General features: G+C 40.1%; 1 protein-coding gene across 5 annotated transcripts in view; it reads right to left on the bottom strand.

Annotated features, from left to right (window-relative positions):
• TBCD (tubulin folding cofactor D) overlaps positions 1 to 17612 on the bottom strand; it is a 120975-nt gene that overhangs the window by 24789 nt on the left and 78574 nt on the right. For all 5 annotated transcript variants that reach the window (XM_033139510.1, XM_033139513.1, XM_033139511.1 and 2 more), the window contains exons 18-28: positions 14778 to 14863; positions 12621 to 12701; positions 10969 to 11042; positions 9483 to 9600; positions 8682 to 8742; positions 7738 to 7760; positions 5731 to 5762; positions 4791 to 4853; positions 3931 to 4007; positions 2507 to 2588; positions 68 to 186 (exon numbers count right to left, since the gene is read on the bottom strand). In XM_033139510.1, coding sequence (XP_032995401.1) covers positions 68 to 186; positions 2507 to 2588; positions 3931 to 4007; positions 4791 to 4853; positions 5731 to 5762; positions 7738 to 7760; positions 8682 to 8742; positions 9483 to 9600; positions 10969 to 11042; positions 12621 to 12701; positions 14778 to 14863 — 816 coding nt within the window. The remainder of the gene's footprint in view (positions 1 to 67; positions 187 to 2506; positions 2589 to 3930; positions 4008 to 4790; positions 4854 to 5730; positions 5763 to 7737; positions 7761 to 8681; positions 8743 to 9482; positions 9601 to 10968; positions 11043 to 12620; positions 12702 to 14777; positions 14864 to 17612) is intronic.

Below are 17612 nucleotides of genomic sequence, written 5' to 3'. Positions count from 1 at the left end.
TAATTCACGGTATTCCTTTAAGCACATACAATTTTAAAAAAAATTAAATCCCCACCCTCTAACTCACCTCCTGAAGCTTGCCTTTTAGAAGAAACCTAGGAAGGGCACCCAAGGCTGATGAAAGGCCACATCGAGTCATTTCCTCATGGCTCTGAAGGCCTGAAATGTATTGATTCACCAGCTCATCTAGATAAATACAGCAGTCATAGTATCATTAATTAGAAATTGGCATAGGATGGGGAGTGGGGAGATTGCACCAAAGCGCTAGCATATTTGCATAAATTATTTCCAGAGAGAAAAAGTGACTCCAAATTGCTGCAGTCATTCTCTAGTCATTCAAATGATTTACTATGGAAATTTTTTATTGTTAGGAAAGCAGGACAGTGTACTCAACATGACTGTGCAGGCCTAATTTTCTTCAGAGTGTCATCCTTTCACAGCTGAATTGAAAGATGTGTTCTAAGGCAACAACGAGCATAAATTTACTAAAAGTTCCAGGCTTGCATCTCTTAAGGAAGATGCTTCACTGGATTCCAGGAAGTGGTTTCCATACACTGGAACCCGGTAACAAGGTGACATTTCTGAAGGAATTTCTCTGCAGCACAGAGAAACATTCGTTCCTGTCTGGAACTGCAACTAATGCTGTTATCTGGAAATTGTGTAGCTATGAAGGGGCTGGTTGTGATTAATCAATGTCAAAGGAAAGGGGTTCTGCAACGACCCAAATGTATTTCCTTTTTTTTATTACTTTACACCGTCTGGGGCTGCCAAGTCCTGGTACTGATTGTAGAACTAAGCCCAATGACCCTGACTCAAATTAAGATGGATTTTCTTAGCACATGCAGAGGCTTATTACTTCTGCTTAAAACAATTCGCCAGTATGCTATATAAACTTTAAGACACTCAGAGAAGTATAGAATGGGAAAATACACAAACACACACCTCCAAGAGGCTCTGTCTGCGAACATCTAAGAAACAGCACAGGTATTTTAGATATCTCTAAACTATTTGTGCAAATATAAAACACTGAGGCCTGAAGGAACACAGGCATCCTACTCTTGTCTATATGTCTTGTGAGAACACCCAAGATAATGAAATTTCATCAGCACTCATTTTAATTTCAAAGACACTTTGTTAGCAGCACAAGGAACCAAATTAAAAAAGTTGCAGAAAACTCCGCATAGGCTGCTTCTTGGTAAGTACCCAATAATGCCTATGGGACTATAAGATGGCACTCGTAAGAAAATGTAAATGAAATAACACAATGAAATACATGATCTCTAAACTGTTAATTTAATAGAAATAATGGCTACAAGCTAAAGCAAATGTTGAAGAAAAATACAACAAATTACAGAGGGAAGAAACTGCTGGAAACAGGGAGAATGAAATTATGTATAAAAATATCACTACATATAAAAAAGAAATATGATGGCTACTCTGGGCATCTTCATTTCCATTGTGAAGCTTGTACCTTAAAGATGTAAGCTAGATCTTCAAGCTATGACGAAAACCCAGAGCATCAAGCTCTGCAGTTAAATTACCGTGCCCAGCTGCGTACAAAAACTAACCATGTTTTGCTATGTTACTATTAGGGTGGAGGCCCTGTAAATTCTTCCAAATTAGAGGATAGTAGTTGGGGTGTTGCTACCCACCAGCAATCTTACTCTAATTAATCCTATTTCCCTCCAATTGCATTCCTCTCCCTTTCAGGCTCTCTGCAGGGGGCGGAGGAGGGAGAGAGGGAGAGAGAGAGAGAGAGAGAGAAAGCAGCACACTCTACATAAAGTGGTAGAAGGAGGCTGTGCCTGGGTGCCATTTGCTGGATCATGCCTGCCGGCACCGGCTGTTTTATGCATTATGCCTTTTTCTACTTTATGCATAAAAGGCTATATTCAATGTAATGCTAATTAATGAATTTTGCCAGCACAAGGATTTGTGCTTGCACAATAAGGCCTTCTCCCTTCTCTTCAGCCTGCCCCCAAATTTGTTCAAGGTGTTCCCTCAAGCTTCCAGAGCAGATATGAGGAGGTTTCCGGATGTGTGCAGGGGGGAGATGAAGGAGTCCGATTGCATTACCAGTATTATGGAATACCCCAAATACCACCATAAAAGCTCTGATCTGCAAATTTTATTCCCATGTTACAAAACTCTATTAACTCTAACTCCATTGTAGAGAACTTAAAATGGTAGTGAAGAGCTGATTCAGAAGTGCACACTTTCACTGCTTTAATTTCACATTTTACTAGGCATATTACAAACAACATTGTCTCACACGTGTGCAAATCAGAATTCTTTCATTTCTCCAAAAGGGACAAGCAATGCTGCTGCCACCTCCAATTAAGTGCATCTTAGAAGCCCGCATAACTGGGCTGGTCCTGAGAAGTTGCTAACCACTGAGATGTTTATTTAAGGACTAGTTCTGCTCCTGTAGGAAGTTTTCTAGCTAACAAGATCATCATAGGTTATCCCTTAATAAAGGCAAGAGACAAACATTATGAATCAGTACCTTGCTGAGCTGGATTTGCTCCCTCCTCTTCAAAGTAGTAGTATTCATTACACAGAGCAGCTAATGCAGCGACTGCCGATTCCTAAGACAAAGGCAAAACTCTGTAAGCATCAAAAGATCTTACCTTTCAACTGTACTATTGTAGGAAAACCCAATGAATAATCTCTTTCCCTATAAATAATTTTACTGTAGTTTGCTATGGGCCCATTCATACGGTAAAACAGCCGAAGATAAGCTTTGCATTCCAAGCAAGGAGATTTTCAGTTAGCGACTTGTTATTGTTTAGGACAGGGGTGCCCAAACTAATACATCGGCCCAAGGCATGGTAAGTTTGCTGACCCCTGGTTTAGGAGATAAAATAGCACTGCAAAGTATCTTGGCTCACACTCTCCATTCAGGGCTGTGTCTGAAGGCACAGTAACTAATAGCTCATGACTTATAAAACTGTTTTAAAGTTCATCAGTATAATTTTATGGGGTCTAAATTAACAACCCTGAACCTAATTTTAGTAGACTTAAATTAAAGAGTTGAACTTGCAGCAGAATTTACTTGATGCTTACTCAACAATTTGTTCTAATTTAACTCAGTTTAGCACAAGAATAGATGCATGGTGTATATATTGCCTTCCATACCTTTAAAAGCAAACACTAGTCAAACCAGCAGAGGTTATTTAGGCTTTAAGCTTCATTGTATACTCACACAATGATCCCACACCAGAATAGCCTATGGGGAGAGATGGCATTCTGGGCAGGGCCCATTAGGTTTGGGTGTGGCTATATTACTGCCAGCTTCCTAAATCACTGTAGCTTTTGCCATGAGCTATGGTGCCTCTCCTCACTCCCACAGATAGGTGGGAAAGAGTGGAGTATCATTTTATTTATTTAAACGAGAAAAAAACTATACAGTATCACGCAGAGATTGTATCTTTCTGCACACGTCATTTATGATCAGGCAGTAAATTTACAACAACCCACCCAAATGAAATTTTTTTGCTTGTCATCAAAGAATTTGACTAAAGAATATCTCAATTTAAGAATGTGCTTGGATTAATATTTTCCTATGGTTTGTTATGAAGTCTCTATAACAAGCCTATTCAGTTCCATATAGAGTTCAAAAAGTAGTGCAACTTGTGTTGAGTTGCTGTCCCAAATTTCATTTAAGTGGTAAATATTTCCTCATTATAAATATAAAACTGATTACTTTAGGGTGAAAATGATGTTCTGTCCTTTCACAGAGACAATTAATTCATACCACATGGAAATACAGGCCCAAAGCGCTCTTGCTATCTCTATATAACGTGTTCTGTTACATACAGAACCAGGGTAATTTAAGAATACATTGAAGCAACTTTCATAATACGAAAATATTAATGTTTTCTTTTTTATCAAAACAAGCAACAACAATACAGATACAACAAACTGTACCTTTATTTGTTGCTTTGCATTGCTTGAAACAAGGTGGAGACTTTTGAAACTGTCATTTATCAGCGACTGCCATTCAACTAGAGGGAAAGAAAGCATGTTTGATAATACACTAGTTACCTAAAATTAAACATATTCATCACCTTTTAAAAAACAACAACTTTTAATAAATTCAAAGGTTCCAGAGTGTGTTCATAAAAACTCCTGCTGATCTCTGCAAATTTAAGTGTGCATCCTTATGGATTTTTGACCCCAAATTAAATGTTTTCAACTTTGTTTTCAATTTGCTTTTGAGATTAGTGCATCATCTATCACGGGGTCCACAAAGGCCTTTTCCTGGCACCCAGGGTTCCCTTTCCCACTAAAACTAAGATTGAGAGAAGCATTCTGTTGTAGACAGAACATTCTGTTGAGTGGGGTAGAATCGATGCCCCAAGTCTCCTGCAGATGACATTACCCTATACAATTTCCTCCATGTGCTGCATCATTTCACAGAATCATAGAACTGTAGAGTTGGAAGGGACCATGAGGTTCATCTAGTCCGACCCTGTGCTATTCAGGAATCCTTTGCCCAAAGTGGGGCTCAATTTGGCCAATTCTTTTCTGAATTAAACTGAATATGACAAACACAGTCATAGCATCATGATGCCAATGACAGCAGGAGGCAACAAGCAAAAATATTGGGTCATGAAAGGCATGTTAGGGACATTCACAGCCCTAAAGAACATCTTGTGACGATAGGAAATAAGCATTTCTCTGTGGGCTGCATTCTTGGCAAGTGAAATCAAGAGGACTGTGCATATGAATGCAATTATAATCTTCAACAGACAGAATAAATTTAAGACATCAAAAACATCACCTACCTATTATGGGATCTCCTCTAAAAGGCATTTTTGAAAGTGATAACTTTTCAATTAAAGCACAGACTGGAAGAAAACGAAGAGAATACAATTTCTGAAAACAGCAGAGAACAATCCTGTGTCAAATATGGTCCTCTGAGTTCAGTGGATCTTGTACACATATATTATACAGACACAGGATCAGAGCTCAAGCAAATGTAATAACAGGCATACTGGTATTGCTACACAGTAGATGTGTTGCACTGTGAATATGCATACTGATCAGCACAAAAAGTATTTTAACAAATATTCCAACACAAGGTCTATACACTTTAGTGTAGCTAAAGTTACTCCCAACCTTACCAACTGAAGCATACAGAAATGGCACAGGTAAGTCCCAAATTAAGGCTCCCTAGGTTTTTTGCATACAGTGCATCCAAGTATTCCTCGACTTAAAGTTAGTGTGTAACATTCTGCTTGTATAGAGTTTTTTTCAAATGGAGCCCCTATGTGCAGGCTACATGAGAACCCTTCCGAAAACCATTCTTTTTTGAGGGAGATGTCTGCGTTCCGTTATACCAACAAGCAAGAAAACAAGTTTTATGGTGGCTGCTAAAATGCCATAAAGGAGCACTACCAATATGAAACCTGTTTGTGTTTTATCTGCACTGCATTTAAAAAAAATAAATTGGGGGACATATTTTTAGGGTAGAGCGAGCGGACAAGGTATGGTTTAAGGAAGAAGTTCGACCTTGGGTACAAATTGAAGTAAGGATTGGCAGTGTGCCTGGTGAACCAATGTAGCAGCTGAAAAAATGAGGGAGGTTCAAGATGCAAGATTTATTTCTAAAGTACATTTACTTATAGTCAAAAAAAAAAAAACACCAGAGAAATGCATAATACCACAGAATGCTATATAATAAACATTTGGATTAAAAATGTGTGTGTGTGTCGTGTGACATACCAGCTGGTCTCATTAGTTCTCCACCTAAACCCCTGAAAAAGGAAAAAGGAAAACGTATTGGCTGAAAATCTCAAATCACTATCTTTACGAGAAATACAAAGGAAAGGTAAAATTCTCTTTTCTGTCTTGTTAAGATTCAAAATCAAAAATAAATTAACTCTTCCATCACTTCATCTTGCTTCATGTAAAACCTTTTACATGATGTGGTGGTGCAGAGGAAGATACAAAAGAGAGCAAGCTATCCTATAAATCTCATCTGTCTCAAGACTTTGATGTTTATCTCATAAATCCCACACGTGCTTTGTTTTGTGAAGTAATTCTTTGGTTTATCTAATACCCAGTATAAATTTATTTCATTGTATGGCCTTGTGCTCTTAATGTTTTCATTGAGAGAGTATAGTGCTTCTTAATCCACTGCTTCTACACCATGCATTACACATGATCTTTATAGTTCATCACTCAATAATGTGACTTCATTGCTGTTGCTGATATTCATTTACACAACAAACAGAAATCAAATTACTCTCTTCTGAGAAAATGTTTCATATCACTCCTATTTCTGTAAAAGAAATCTTCATTCCAGAAACAGATAAAGAAAACCATGGGGAAAAAATGTTTTATATGTCCTTCAACAGATGGCTGGCGACACTTTCTCAAAATCCAAGAAACCACGTCTCAGCTGAGCACCTTCAGGACACTTCAGCTTGATTGCTCTTCAGAAAACAAGTTCAGCTTGTTTAGCAGAGTGCTTGCCTATTAAAAGCTAAGTGGCTTGCTATTACAAAATGATCCAAAGCAGAATGTTTTATATACCATTTAAAAGGTATTTTGATATCCTGAAACTATGTTAATATGCTCACAAGTGAATAACTCAATTATGCAAAGTACTACGTTGAAGAGAAACATGATGCTTGTTTGAAGTCTAATTGATAAGAAAGGCACTATTAAGAATCTAATGAAACCAATAAATGCAAGCTTGCATTTTGTGAGAAAAAGTCAAATTATACCCTAGCCTCACCCTGACATTAAAAGAATTTACAGAAAGTATAACAGCCAGTGTGATACCTCTATAAATATGAACATATTATGAACTAAGGCAGATTAACCAATGTGCTAAATGAAGAAAGCTGTCTCAAACAATGGTTCGTATTTAATATTGTCATTTTGCTCCGAGAAATTCTGGTTCAGCCTTACATTTCAAAATGTAACATGTACTACACAGAAAGACAATTCAAAAGGTGCAACTAAACACACATCTGGTATATACTTTACTCTCCCTTTCCAAACTTGGAATTGTTCTTGATAAAACAGCTGTGACATATATAATGGACCTGTATATAAGGGGGAGAAATTCTAAAATCTTGAAAGTGTATCAGTTGTTTACTGTCTCTCCATCCTTTCCCAACAGAATCTCCAATCTTGAAGCATTAAGTCTGCCTCTAGGCTCTGTATTTTCAGTTCACTTAACCGATGTTCCAAATTTTAAATATTACAAAATGAAGCATCAAGAGAAGGAGGCTTTAAATTATCACAGGAAACTCTTGGCTACTTCATGGACCAATGCCATGGTGTCTACTGTACAAGACAGAGTAAGGAAGTGTTGGTTATAATTTTTTACCTTGCCTAGGGTGGCAAAATACCTTGAGCTGGTCATGGTCTCAACATGCCACCCCTTGTCTGCCTGTTGCACATCTCTTGAGATGCCAGACAGCCTATGCAGGTTGCTATAAGACACTGCCACACTTTCCACTGGGCAGTAATTATGTATAGGCATCATGAATGAATTTCTAAGACAGGCTGCTCCAGTTATGCTCTCTATTCCAAGCAGCAAGTTCTGCTGTGGCCACATGCCAGCCAAGCTATGCTTACGCTTAGGAAACACAGCACACCCATGCACAGAGTCAGTATCAAAGTAGGCACCCAAGCTTTTTTGTGGACTGCATATTTTATGAGGCTTTTTCTTTATTCTTACAACTGAAACAATCTACTTGGCATTAATTCTCTTACCGATACAACTGACGACGGCAAAGCTGTAAGAGAAAAATGGTATTAGATAAGGAATAAAAATGTTTTCAAGAAGAAGTTCTATTTAGTTCAGTGAATCTCAAATTGCAAGTTATAACCCACAGCCAGTTCCTGATACGTTCCTGAGTGGACCACACAACAATGGGACTCTGTGGATCCCAAAAGGTTACGTAAATTTACCAATGGGTCCCACTTCAAAATGGCTGAGAAACACCAATTTAGTCAAAACTATAGAAATATGTTAACTGTACACAGTATTTTTATAAGATTGCAAGGATTAAGTTTTTGCGAAATAATTCAGTATTGTTTCACCCATATTTGATAATACATACAGATTTTATCATTGATGGCTATCAAAATAGTATCTATTTTCCTAATAATAATAATAATAATAATAATAGTTATACTGGTACTGCCCAGGAAGCTCCAGTAAAAGATCCCACGTACCATACAATATTCTAAGTGTAGGGTAATTCTCTGCATGTTTTTGAAGAAGAAAATCCACTTCATTTCAAATCTCATATAGACTTTTGTACAGTACTTTATGGAAAAAGTTAAAATATATCTCCAGTCTGCATTACTGGTGAGCCACTTCTTCTTTGAGTCAAGGAAATCCATTGGTGCAGGCAGCAGATTGAGAGGAGCAACAGAATGTGCCACCTACCAGTTTGCAGGGCTGGCTGCAGGTAGTCTACCCCCCTACGCATGCAGCTGCCATTGATCTGTCCTATCAGCCACAGCTGTTGGGCTACGGTCCACTTTGGGAAACTCCCTCAAACATTCTGTGAGCTGCATGGATGTAGGCATGACATCTAACAATGCGCACACACCAAATAATTCTTACATTATCTATTTTAAGAAAAGAAACTTTGCTATTTAAAGAGTGCAAAAATATATTATTTTCATAAGACAGAATTTGTACCAACCTCCACATGAATCTGTTTAAGTCCTTCCAAGGCTTTTTCATCCAAATATGATGTAATGGATCTGCAAAGTTAAAAGCCACCACAGAAAGCATCAGAGGAATACTATATGAGCTTCTTTCTGTCACATGTGAGGGAGTCCTAGAAACCTATCTGCCAGTGGCAAGGCATTAATTGGAAAGTATAGGTGCTTATTCTTCTCTCTGAAAACCAAGAGGTCAGTCAAACTTCCAAAGCCACCAGTGTCCCTGAGAGATGTCACACAACCTTCCAAACCAACATTAAGCATTTCTTCCCATATGACCTGTGAGATCATCATGTATTGACCTGTTTCATAACCAAAGCTCTTGAATATATTTATAGCCATTAAAATATTAACAATTCTAGCTTTTAACTCCCTTCCTAGGTGAATTTATGTTTTCTTAGATCTCTTTACTAATTCACTGAATGAAGTTCCAGCTAATTCACATTATCTTTCCGAGGCACATTAATGCACCCTGGTAAATGCCACCCAAAGTGAAGAAAACCACTGATGTAGATAAGAAGAGTATGATGTTGTTTTTTCTTCTTTAATTTTCTACTACCCTCGTTTTCTTTCTGATCATAGTAGTCCCTAGTATGCAGACCTTAAATGCCAATATGAACTCTACCATAATGCATTGGGGAAAATGGTAGTCAACAAGAATTCATCTTTGTATCCATGCCTTATTTATTTATTGACCCAATTTATAGACTGTGTTTCACTACAGTCTCAAAAAAAATGTATAAAAACAATGCAGTAAAGTAATGATTTTGTCTATTTACCTCTTATTTTCTTCTGCTAGTTTACTCAAGGCGTGAGTGATCTCAGCACAGGCCAGAATTGCTCCATGGCGAGTATGAAGATCTGTGCCAATTGCCAATGGCAGCAGTTTTGGTAAAACTGCAAGAGATTGAACATGAATAATTAACTAATTTAAAAGGGCAAATAGACAAGAAATTGTCCCCTTCCAGTTTGAAGACTAGATGCTGGATCCCTAATAAAATGACAGAAAGGGAGTACTGTGCAAAAATGGGACGCGGGTGGTGCTGTGGGTTAAACCACAGAGCCTAGGGGTTGCTGATCAGAAGGTCGGTGGTTCGAATCCCCGTGATGGGTGAGCTCCTGTTGCTCGGTCCCAGCTCCTGCCCACCTAGCAGTTCGAAAGCACGTCAAAAGTGCAAGTAGATAAATAGGTACCGCTCCGGTGGGAAGGCAAATGGCATTTCCGTGCACTGCTCTGGTTCGCCAGAAGCAGCTTAGTCATGCTGGCCACATGACCCGGAAGCTGTACGCCGGCTCCCTCGGCCAGTAACGCGAGATGAGTGCCGCAACCCCAGAGTCGGACATGACTGGACCTAATGGTTCCAGGGGAGGGGGGGTGACTCTCAGCATGCCCACCCCACATCTCATAAGTTGCTCGGTGCAGCAGCTGGCTTACACAGCACACACTTTGCTTTTTCCTTCCTGCTGGGAAGAGCCACAGAAGCACAGCTCTGCCCAGCCAGGGCTCCACCCAGCAGCCTGGCACATTTCACCAGGGCACTGCCCTCTCAGGGAGCACAAAGTTGCCATCTTCAGGGGGTGACATTTGGCACCTCCACCTAGAGCCTCAAGCACAAGCCAGAGCAAATCCAGTGGCTTTGGGCTTAGGACTCATCACAGCATTGCAAAAGCATTAGCTGTGCTTGCTTTACTCAGTTCACCTGGACCTGGGGCACCATCTGCCCACACCCCTTCAAGTCACAGTGAGCATTTTGCATTCCCCCACAATGCTTTTCGGCACAAAACATTGTGGGGGGGACGCAAAATGCTCACTGTAACTTGAAGGGGTGTGGGCGGATGTGGGGGTGTGTGACAAAAAAAAATCTGCACGGGTACCACTTGGGCTTGCTATGCCTCTGGGGGTCCCTTTACCTTTTACTATGCAAAAGTATGTAAATCACTAGCATTTGCCGTTCCCTGGTTTAATTTCCCAAAGAAATTAACACATTTCTTCATATGCTAAATACAAAATCTTTTCACAAGCTAAGCACATGTGTTCTACTCTAATGCCACAAAAGGCCTGCAGTGTGTTAACATTACTCTTAAGACAAGGAGTTCTGTATATACATTTAACCCATTATAGGATAAATTTCTCTCTGTGTTAGAGATACTTAATTACCTTGGTTGCTAGAGACATTCAGTTTGCTTCTCTATTAATCACATAGGATTAAGGGCTTTTGCAGTAATGTTCTAGGTGCTTTAGATCATACGCTTGTTTTCACTCACCTTCGTTTGCCATATATTCTGGAGCCCGTGGTGTGATATTATGCAGAGCTTTGGTTGAAAGATCCCGAATAACACTGAAAGATTGAGAGATAGGGAGAGAATGGGGTGGGGGTGGGAAGCATGCAGCTGATGTGCTTAGAAGGCTGGCATATGAACTCAAAACACCTAGTTCACAAGTAATGACATTTCCAGTGCTGCTGCTTCGAGCTAAAGGCAGGACGTAAAACTGAAGCTGCTTTCAGGAACATAATCAATAAAAGTTCCTAGAAGGCAGCAAAGTTTCTGCCTCGAGATAATGGGCAGTGCTAACCCCACTGGGTGCCCAGGAGGCCAGAACGGGAGATAGTATGGCTTCCAACAACATGAATGAGCCTTGAGCCCAAATGTTCCCATCCTATTTTACTTGCCAAAGAAAGTGGCAGAACCTTCTGCTCCTGATTTTAAAGGAATCACAGTTCCCTGTGATATCTGAATTTAGGGAACTGTGATTTGCTTAAACCGGTGGTTTTCAACCAGTGTGCCACAGCACCCTGGGGTGCCTTGAATGATGATCAGGGGTGCCATAGGCAACACTGGCCTCTCTCCTTCTTTCCTTCCCTCCCTCCACTGATGGCTTCTTGCGTCTCTGCCTCCCAAAGGCTTGCACAGCTGTTTGTTACAGCAGCCCTGCTGCTGCCCCTCAAGATAAGCTGCTAGCCTCATATTCACCTCTAGCCAGTCTCCATTGGGCCACTAAGGCTGGGGTCATTCTCTGCCCAGGCCCCTGTGGGGTGGCATGAGAAGGCACCTCTCTTTGGGGAGGGGGGGCAGCTCAGACACCAGGGGTGGCAGCAGCAGCTGCCCGGAGGACTCCCAAGGAGAGGGGAGGAGGCTGAGGGAACACTCCACAAGGGAGGGTGTTTGAAAAAGGATGCGAGGCTGGGATCCTGAGCCCCACAGGGGTGCCGTAGAAGGAAGGTAGTTGGTCAAGCGAGCCATGGACTCTAAATGGTTGAAAACCTCTGTCTTAAATGATAGAAAACAATTCAGGTTCACAAACTGTGGCTCCTCACAGGAGCAGAAGAAGAGGAGAAGAAAGGAAAGGAAGATGTGTGAGCTAAAGGCTCACAATTGCTTGTTGACAGGGCAGGTAAAAATGGTTCCTCGCTGCATCTGAACCACAGGTTTATGTCATTTCTTAGGGTCAAAACAACACATTTAAGTACTTGTACTTATTCCAGTTTTAATAATTAAGATACAGTGGTACCTTGGGTTAAGAACTTAATTCGTTCTGGAGCTCCGTTCTTAACCTAAAACTGTTCTTAACCTGAGGTACCACTTTAGCTAATGGGGCCTCCCGCTGCCGCCGCTGCGCAATTTCTGTTCTTATCCTGAAGCAAAGTTCTTAACCTGAAGCGCTATTTCTGGGTTAGTGGAGTATGTAACCTGAAGCATATGTAACCTGAAGCATATTTAACCTGAGGTACCACTGTACATTTTTTACTAGTACACCTGATTTTTATCAGATATAGCTGAAAGTCAACAAATGTCAGCAAATTATAACAACAAATTAAAACAATAAAAGCAGTCTCACTATGAATCTAATTTAGAAATCAGCTATACCTTTCTGATCAATATACCAAATACCCTCATAATAACATAATTAAACTTACGGATCCCAGTGGTTGATCTTCATGTTAACTAGGTGATCAATCATTGACTGTGTATACTCAGGAAACCCAGCAATATATACACTGAAAGGACGGAGGAAAACACAAAAATTACAAACAGAAATTTGCTCCAAAAGTTATTTCAAAGTCAATTTCAAAAAGAACCCAATAACCCCAAGCTGTCCAAGGCTTACCTGTTGTGGCACAAGTTAAGGAAGGAATTTAATAAGACATACCGGTATATGTGAAGTCAAGCTTGACACATATAAGCTTTTCATTTATGTTTGCCATCTCATTCCAAACATATACTAATATTCTGCTTTTAACCAACACAGCATTATGAAAGCCAATGATGAAATTAAATGAGACCTTATTTAAGTCATGTAAACTTTATATTAAAAAGGCATATAAGCAAAGGGGCTGGCTAAAATGAAGTGTGAATACATTTTTGTACAGAAAGTATTAGCAGCATGGCCATTGTGTGTGGGGGGAGATGTTTAATGGGGGGGGGGAATTAGTCATTTCTCTGGCTTATCTGGGGCACATAACAGAGAACCTGGTATTTTTTGCTATTTTATTTCTACTGCTTAGTAAAATAAGGCTATTTCATTTGTCACAGTGTACATTATTAAGAACTAACCATCAAAAAAAGAAAGTGAAAGAAAATAGAACCTTCTACTCTCCTCCAAGAATGTATGTAAAAATGCTAACCAACTTAGATTTTTGAAAAGTTTAAATTAGCAAGATAAATCTCTATGGACAGAACTGAATCATTCCATTAATTAAACAGCACTACCTGTATATGGAAAGAGTAAACGAAAAATCGTGGATATTTTAAGGTCTGAAGGATTCCCAGTCTAACGTTTTGTGCTAAAGCAGAACAATCTATCCTAGTATCCCTGAAACATACTGTAAATAAGCCTGTATCAACCAACTTATCATGGCAGGGCTACTTGTGTAGGGTTGCCATTTTCAAAAAGTAAAATTCCTGACACCCACAAGGTTGTTGAGCTTTCTTGGGGAACAAATTGTGAACACACACACACACACACACACACACACACACAAAAGTGATTTTAAGCTTTTGGAGCTGTTTCTGCTGCTTTTTCCATTACATTGCCAGACACCCAGGGTTTCTCTGACATTTTGCTGATTAGGCAAAATTCCCCCCGACGCCATTTTTACACCTGAAAACCAGGACATGTCAGGAATTTTCCTGACGTATAGCAAGCCCATGCTTGTGCAACAAGAATCTGTGTAGTTTAAACATACACAGTTCACAGATGCAAGAGATGGGATAGCATACCTTACAGTAGGCCAAACCCTCTAAAATTACTGATTGTTTATGAGTCATGGAAAAAATAATTCACAATCAAGGCCCTGATCAGTTTTCTCCATGGAATGGGACATTTGTACTTTAGTTCAAACCTAGTCAATACTCCAATTATGACCTGTTCATCCGGTAACTCGAAAGTATATAAGAAAAACGGGAAAGAACTGCCTTCCGGACCCATCACATTTCCTTGTTTTTGTTTTGCTATAGAAAAGAGTTGGGAAATTGGCTGTGTGTAGGAGGAAGGTGTGTAACAAAAAAAGCAAAGACTAAAGGGAGGGTGGAGTGCCATGGAAGACTGTGGGCTGAACAGCTTAAGGATGAAAGGGACAATAAAAAAGGTAATTTAGAAACTGAGTAACAAAAACAAAGTATGCTCACACTGCAGATACCTAAACAAGCTACTTTCTTCAAATTGCCAGCCTCCCTTCAGTTCACCATTACTTGACTTGTATTCAGTAAGTACATTGATTAATATGGTTCTGCTGGCCTTAAGAATATTCTTTAAAGCTGATGCACAGGAAACATTTGGTTTAGAACAGATACGCATACTAAACACAGTGGGTTAAACATAAAAATCAGAGGGATATATATGGACTTCTACTTAAAATTATTTTACAAATAGCGAAGAACATAAGCACTTCCAATTTCACTCAGTCTTCTCACATAGAACATTGCAGAAACATATTGTTCACATTGTTCTCCAATTTCCCATGCAACCATAAGTAGAACAAGACTTTTTTTAAATCCAAAATTATCCTTGTGTCACCCACAAAATAATCCATAAATCTAAGGCAGAGGAGGTGCTTACATTTACAGACTCTTACCTTATATTGAGGAAACAATTCGCTCTGCTTCCAACCGCAAAATAATCAGCTGCAGTCAAAATGTCAATCCCATGTGGGAAAGTACCCTATCAAAGTTAGGAGAGAAGATCACATATAAATCATAAAAAATCATATAAATGAGTTGAAAGGTTGTTGCCACTATTACAGTATCATTTTATTTATTCCTTTTTACAATTGTTTGTTTTTCAAAATTTTAAACACAACACATAATTACACACACACACCCTTACATTTTTGGGGCCCTGAAGCTTGAACTGTTACGGGACTCCCTTTGCAACCAGCAACAAAGTCTGAGTAACAACTGTTATCTTCTTCAATGGGATTGTTCCACAACAGATCACCACATTAAAATAATAATAATAACTACTACTACTGCTGCTGCTGCTGCTGCTGCTGCTGCTGCTGCTGCTGCTGCTACAACATTTCAGATTTTGATTAAAATTGCTGTACTGGATTATCTCACATGTCAGTGCCACTAGTGTGAATAAGAATTTTCTACGCCTTTCAGTTTTTGAGTTATGGGGGCGAGTTAAAATTAAGGAAATGTTATATACATAGAATGATGAAATAGAATAGAACTGTGTCAATATATTTTATTTTAGACACCTATGAGAATACATAATACATGAAGCACATTTTACAAAATATTTTTTTCTAGCAATATATTCACTTACAGTTTTGTCATATGAGAGCTTCCATGCAATGTCATTTTCTAGAGACAATACACATAAAGAATGGAAGCACTCTTCAGTCATGATAGACCAAAATTTGTTCTTTATAAAGGATAGCTTTGAAAGATTCCTTTCTGCTTCACAGGTCGTGATAGGCATTGTCAAGCACAGCTTAAGCACAGTAGTAATAGTGGGGAACATTTCACTTAGACACAAGAATAATTCCCAAAGGATTTGTCCCATATTAGCATCACAAAAAACAATGGAATCCAAACCAGGAAATACACAGATAAAATGGTGTGACTGCACAGACAGGATTTGGTTGAGCTTTCAGTACCTCCCACTGAGATCTAGAACAAAGGCTGGGATCCAAAAGGCCAAACACATTAATTATTATTAATTATTATTATTATTATTATTATTACTACTACTACTACTACTACTAGCGGACCCTGCCACGCGTTGCTGTGGATGATTTTTTGAAGTGGAGCAAAATGGAGGCGCCGACGTAGGCAGCAGAAGCGTAGGCACTTGCGTTGGGGTTGTTTTGTGATCGGTTGTTGGCTGTTGATGGCCATATGTAGCTGTAGAAACGCAGTAGTTGTACGTTGATTTGGAAAGGGACATCAGTGTGCATCTAGTCTGACCCACTTAGATGCAGGGAATGTGCAGCTGACCGTGCAGATTTCTGTCTTGGAAGGGGGTTGGATTGGATGGACTTTGGGGGCCTGTCCATTTAGTTTAGTTCTCCCTCCTTTTCTCCTTCTACCCCCACTCACTTTATTGTCTCTCCCTTCCCTTGCAGTTGCCTTGTTTCTTTCTTCTTTCCCCATCATTTCCTGCATTTTCCATAAATCTTTCTCCAATTTCACCTCAATTTACCCTCATTTCTCCTGTGAATCCCACCTGTTTTTCCTCATTTCCCCAGTCCACTTCCCCCCAATTTCCTGTCAATGTCCCCTCCAATTGCCCCCATTTCCCGTCAATCTCTCACCATTTCACCAGTATATTTCCCGTATTTTTCCCCATTTCTCTTGTCATTCTCTCCGCTCTGCCCCAAATTCCCCCCCTTCCCTCATTTCCCCCCCCCCCATTTTCTCCCCCTTCCCTGCATCTAGGTTTCTCTTTCTGTGCTTCTGCAGCCGTGGGTGGAGCCAGGGACAGAGGCAGGAGCAACTTCTGCCTGCTCTTAAACTGCCGTTTTGTTTTGTTATTTTTCCTTCTAACTGCTGTTTTCTTTTCTTTTCCTTCTTCTGCGTTCGGGGACGACTTTTGCTGGGTCCTAAACTGCCGATTCTTTGTTTTTGCTTCTCTTGCCGTTGTTTGAAGCAGCAAGCGGCAAACGGTAAAGCGGCAAAATGGAGGCGCGGGGGGAGGTGTTTGAGGCGGCAAGGCAGACGGAGCATTGTTGGTCCACACAGGTTCAGTGACGCTGGCGGGCGATCTGCCTTTCTATTGGATGCTGTTGGAGTCTTCAGTGCTTTCGCTGGTGACGTGTAATAGGGGCACCCATTTTTTGCGTTTATTCTGTATTTTAGGTAAGACAGGTGTGGTTTTTTTTGAAATTTAATTTTGCCAGATTCTTCTATGATGGTCATGGAACGCTGTGTCCTAATTTGATGCTGTTTGGTCCAGCGGTTACGGAGCAAGGTGGTAACCGGGTTTCCCCACTCTGGGCGGCTTACAGCATATATTAAAAATTGCAACACATCAGACATTAAAAATCTCCCGATACAGGGCTGCCTTCACTAGGAATTTTCTCAACCCCCTTCCCATTACAGCCCCCCATCAGCACCCTTAGTGTTAGGAGAGTGGCCCACCCCTGTGATACCAACTATCCCAACCATAATGTCACTGTCTGTTCATGTGACTCTGGTGCCTTCTGCTGTTATGAAAAAAGCCTCTCCTTCTGGTGAGGCAGCTGGAGTGAGCCATCTCCATTGACTTAGCCGCCATCTCCAAAGATGCAGAGGCAACAGCACCTGCTCAAACAAACACTATAGCCTCAAACGCTATGTAGCAGAACAAAATTGCTTGCCCAAGCTCAGGATGGCAAATAGCTGTGCCTACTTCGCTCTTGAGGTGAGCACAAGGAGTGTGTCATGTGTTGGATCAATGTCTTAACTTCAGCTTAGCCATGCAC

The sequence above is a fragment of the Lacerta agilis genome, chromosome 2, assembly GCF_009819535.1.
Source record: "Lacerta agilis isolate rLacAgi1 chromosome 2, rLacAgi1.pri, whole genome shotgun sequence".
NCBI classification, from domain to species: Eukaryota; Metazoa; Chordata; class Lepidosauria; order Squamata; family Lacertidae; genus Lacerta; species Lacerta agilis.
The sequence above is the reverse complement of the archived record's forward strand: the minus strand, read 5'-3'. Positions and strand labels throughout refer to the sequence as shown.